The sequence below is a fragment of the Saccostrea cucullata genome, unplaced genomic scaffold (genome assembly GCF_032062105.1).
Source record: "Saccostrea cucullata isolate Sc308-1 unplaced genomic scaffold, CSIRO_AGI_Scuc_v1 ctg23615, whole genome shotgun sequence".
Classification (NCBI taxonomy): domain Eukaryota; kingdom Metazoa; phylum Mollusca; class Bivalvia; order Ostreida; family Ostreidae; genus Saccostrea; species Saccostrea cuccullata.
In genome coordinates, this window is record NW_026932419.1 from 1 (window position 1) to 5,119 (window position 5,119).

Here is a 5,119-nt window from a genome sequence, read left to right on the forward strand (position 1 = left end):
GTATGTCATGAATACTCCTATAAAAAAAAATAATTTTAAAAGAATCTTTTTATTTTTCTTGTAGGAAAGAACCCTATGAAAAAGAGTGAGTAAAATCAGTTTTGAATTATATGATAAAATGTAGAACAATTATGAATTGGTACAAGATAAATGATAAAATGCATTGTAGATTTGAAATCTTGTCACAGTGACTATTATTTTATATTGTGTTGTTGTGCACTTCATGTATTTGACAATTTCTTTTTCAGACTTCTTGGGTCACAGTCTACATTAGCTTCCACGGCCAGTCTGAACAAATCAGATGAAGGTAGATATTGCCATACTTGTTACCACTTATACCTTTGTTTCAAAATACCCAAAGTTGCATCCCTGTTGAATCATTAAGCCCTTTGTGTATCAGGTTTTATATTTGTAACTTTACTGGTTGACTTCATTTACAATCAATGGATAAGGGGGATTCAAATTACTGGTAGATCAAATGAAGAACCAACAAATATTCTGAGAGGATCAGGTTTTGATGAAATACAGATTTATTTAAGTGAATCATGAGGAAGATTGTGTTCCTGTTGAATATACTTTTTTGAGCACATTTACAGTGCCTTTAGAATTGAAGATGATCTCCTAGGAAACTGAAACTTAAATGAAATTTGTTACATTTTCTATTTTAGGAGAAGAAGGGCAGACTGGGGATCAGGTAGGGCTGTCGAAAATACTTTATTTTTTTCAAAAATAGATAGGTTTATTTACCATGATATTATTTGTTTTTTAATTTCTTTACTCTTTTTGAAGAATATTTTTACAAAGTATTTCTGAATCTATAGTATATCAATTTTTTAAAAAGATTCCTCCTTGATTAAATTATATTCTGTATTTGTATTGCAGTGCTCATCTGGAATACTTTGGAAAGAACCAGAGATCATGTTTGATGAATCAGAGGTAATTTTTCAAAAAAAATTTAAAGCAATTTATATTTCATTTCAATTTGGAAAAAATATATAAGAAATTTAAAACATGTCCTTATGGCATGAATGCCCTGTCAAGTGTATATATTTATATGTATTCTACCTATTTCTTTGTACAGAACTTTACTGAAGAAAAGGTTCCATTGCCTGATAAAAAGGAAATGGTAAAAATTTTTAAAAATCCTAGATTGAAAGATCCCGGGGGTATTATTGTTTTTGTCCTGTCTGTCTGTCTCTCTGTGTGTCTGTTGTCAACTTTAACCTAGCCCATGACATTGAGTGGGTGGGGCTATGGCTTTCACATTTCACAGGCGTATTCCTTGTGACAAAACCTTTCTTTGGGTACCACCAAATGACCTCCTGACCTTAGAGTTTGGCCTTCTTTTTAAAAAAAAAAAAAACTTTAACCATGGCCATAACTTTTGAACAGTTGGAGCTAGGGCTTTCATACTTCACATATGTATTCATTGTGACAAGAACTTTCAGCTAGTATAAATATTATTTAACTTTTGAACTTGACCTAAGACTTTGACCCATTTTTTAAACACTTTAACTTTGGTTATATAAAACTTTTGAACAGTTAAAACTAGGGCCTTCATATTTCACAGGTGTATCCTTTGTAACATGACCTTCCTTTTGGTACCAACACTTTTGACCTTGACATTTGGAGTTTGACATGCATTTAAGGGTACTTAACACAAACAAAAATTTGATGCATGGATCGATATATATTTTTTGTCTGATTTTGACTTGAAATGACATGAATAAAAAATCCCTGAAATATAAAGAAATCATAGGATTTCCTTGGTGCTTAAATATGAGATTTTGTTTTGTTTTCTTTATAATTCCATACAAAATTTTGCACAAATTTTTAGCTCTTCTGAGCCAAAGGCTCAAAGAGCTAATGCTATGGCCATTTGTGCGGTGTGCGTTAACTTTTTAGAATATGGGCCATAACTCAAGAACCCTTTGGCCAATCAGTACCAAATTTGTCACAGGGTATCCTTGGCCCAAGGGCTACCATTTATATTAAAATAAGGGTTGGGACCCTAAAACAAGGGGAGATAATCAGGAAAACAAAACCAAAAGTACTAGTTGCTAAAAAATCTTTTTCTCCAGAACCACCAGGCAGATTTTCACCAAACTTACATACAAGGATCAGGATATGTTGAAGATTAAAAATTGTTCAAGGCATGACCCTGGGGCAAAGGGCGTGGTCTCAAGGTCACTTTAAAGTTGACCTAAATTTACAATTAATAAAAATGTTTATATTTTGCTTACTATAAGGACTAGGATCATCAAATCTTGTAAGTTGATGCATCTTAGGACTTCACATCATGTTAACTCAAAAGTAGGCCACGGTCACCTACTTTTTAATTTTGCGGGCATTTGTTTTCAAATTGATTTGAAGGCATATTTTGGACACTTTAAGGCCTATGATCACCAAACTTAGTCAGTTGATGTATCTTGGGTCCTTGAACAACGTCAACTTATAAGTAGGTCACCGTGACCTACTTTTTGAACTTTATGACTTATCCTTTTTAAAACATTTAATCCCATTATTTCAGGCACTGAAAGGGTTAGAATCATCAAATCTTGTAAGTTGCTGCATCTTGGGACCTTAAAACATATTTAAGAAAAGTAGGTCACTGTGACCTACTTTTAGAATTTTGCAGGCATATGTTTTCAAATTGTTTAAAAGGCATATTTTGATTACCTTCAGACCTAAAATCATCAAACTTGGTCAGGAGATGCATCTTGGGACTCTGAAAAATGTCGAACAAAATGTAGGTCATGGTGACCTACTTTCGACATTTTATGGCTATATTTAAGTATCTTAGGTATTTATAGGCTTAGAATCATCAGACTTTGTGAGTTGATGCATCTTGGGTTTTCGGAGAGTGACGACCAAAAATTAGGCCACGGTGACCTACTTTCGACATTTTATGGCTATATTTAAGTATCTCCAGTACTTATTGGCTTAGAATTATCAAACTTTGTCAGTTGATGCATCTTGAGTTTTGGGAGAATGTCGACCAAAAAGTAGGTCACAGTGACCTACTTTTAACATTTTATGGCTATATTTATGTATCTTAGGTATTTATTGGCTTAGAATCATCAAACTTTGTGAGTTGATGCATCTTGGGTTTTCAGAGAGTGACAACCAAAAATTAGGTCACTGTGACCTACTTTCGACATTTTATGGCTATATTTAATTATCTCCAGTACTTATCGGTTTAGAATCATCATACTTTGTCAGTTGATGCATCTTGGGTTTTCAGAGAATGTCGACCAAAAAGTAAGTCACGATGACCTACTTTTGAATATATCTGGTATTTATTGGCTTAGAATTATCAAACTTAGTCAGCAGATGCATCTTGGGACTCTGAAAAATGTTGACTAAAATGTAGGTCAAGGTGACCTACTTTCGACATTTTATGGCTATATCTAAGTATCTCCGGTACTTATTGGCCTTGAATCATCAAACTTTGTCAGTTGATGCATTTTGGGTTTTCCAAGAATGTAGACCAAGAAGTAGTCCTAATTGGCTAAGAATCTTTAAACTTTGTCAGGTGATGCAACTTTGGTCTTAGGATACTTAGGGTTAGAGGCTTCGAATACAAGTGATAGGTTGTACAATTTATCAGAAGAGCGATTCAAGGCCCTTGGGCCTCTTGTTATCCTTATGACAAAATCTTACAAAATTCTACCACTATACTTGATGAACATTTTTCAGGTTACCAATTAAAATGTAAATCTATCAGAAATATTCCTGATTTCTGAAAAAAAGTTTGTGTTATTTATCCTTAAGGGAATGCAACCCTCACCATAAGCTGCCATGCGGGTGATCAGTGTTTCACAAACACATGTTGTTTATTCTGGAATATAATTCAACATTTTCAGGCATTTTAAAATTTTTCCTTTCTAATTTTTTTTTAACTAAAAAACATTTATTAATGCAGGTTCCGGTACAGAATTGGGTAGAACAGAAACATGATGCTGATTACTACAGCAACCGCCTTCTGAAATCCAACTTTAAGCCTTTGCTACCAGTCAAGGATTCCATTGCATCAGCAAAACAGACCATCAAGAAAAGAGAAGACGGAGAAAAAAATCCTCATCAGGCAAGAAAACAAAGAAAGAAAAGGCAGAGCAGCATTTGAAACAGAACCTAAGAAAGACGACTATGGGCCCAACTAAACCTGCATTTCCAAATCAAGTGCTACCAGAAATAAGGAGGGCAGATCAGACAAGGATTCCCGGCTCAAATGATCCAAACCTGATGAAATCAAGTAAAGTTCATCCTGTTGATTATGACTTGAAACCAAACAAGACGACTGTCAAGCAAGACCAGGATTCTGTTGATTCAGCCCCTACATTACTGCATGACCTTACACCGTCAGTCATCACTCCTACAGACCCACTCAAGGAAACCCAGAGTCCCAGATTTGAAGGGTTGGTAGTTACCAGACACAATAAAGTCCATCCACTGAATACAAAAGGATCTGACCTGCAGACTACTTATACTGATGAGAGCATGTCTGTTTCTGAGAAGGAAAAGAGAGATCTGATTGAGCTTGAGGCCAGCTCTAATAAAAAATGTGCCATTGAATTGGAAGATAAGTCTGGAACCAGCTCAGTGTGAACGACAGTTCTTTAGTTCTCATAGCCGTGTAAATCCTATCAAACTTTGAATTTCTTTCCAACTGATTTTATTTGCTTTAAAACTAAACAGCTTTAATCTATACTATCAGATAACCAATCAATATTTTCTCTTTTTGAAAAGATGATTATGAAATGTTCATTAATTTTTGACAATGTACCTAATAATTTTGGAGTATTTAAATAAACTTCATGAAGTTCAGTTGTGTTTTGTTCAAGCAAGACAATAGCTCAAATTCAGCTATCATGCATGCATTCCAACAGCTTTATTAGGACCCTGCAAAAATTTGCATGTAACCAACATAATCTGTCATTCTATTCATCCCCAACTGTTTCATTTTTCGTAATTATTTTAATGAATAACCTATTTATACCACCGCAAACGAAGTTTTTTTTGGGGGGGGGGGGGGGGGTGAGGAATCACCTTGTCCTTCAAGCTGTCTAGCTGTCCGCCTTGAAAGTGTCCGGTCCATATCTTTCTTATGAGGAACATT

General features: G+C 34.6%; 1 protein-coding gene across 1 annotated transcript; it reads left to right on the top strand.

Annotated features, from left to right (window-relative positions):
• Positions 1-64: 64 nt before the first annotated feature.
• Positions 65-4,827, top strand: LOC134235081 (uncharacterized; the record flags this gene model as incomplete). Its single annotated transcript, XM_062717165.1, has 6 exons — positions 65-85; positions 249-307; positions 669-694; positions 883-936; positions 1,082-1,126; positions 3,926-4,827. Coding segments are annotated over 6 exons (406 nt in total), but the record flags the coding sequence as incomplete, so codon positions are not given.
• Between the last annotated feature and the right edge of the window lie 292 nt (positions 4,828-5,119).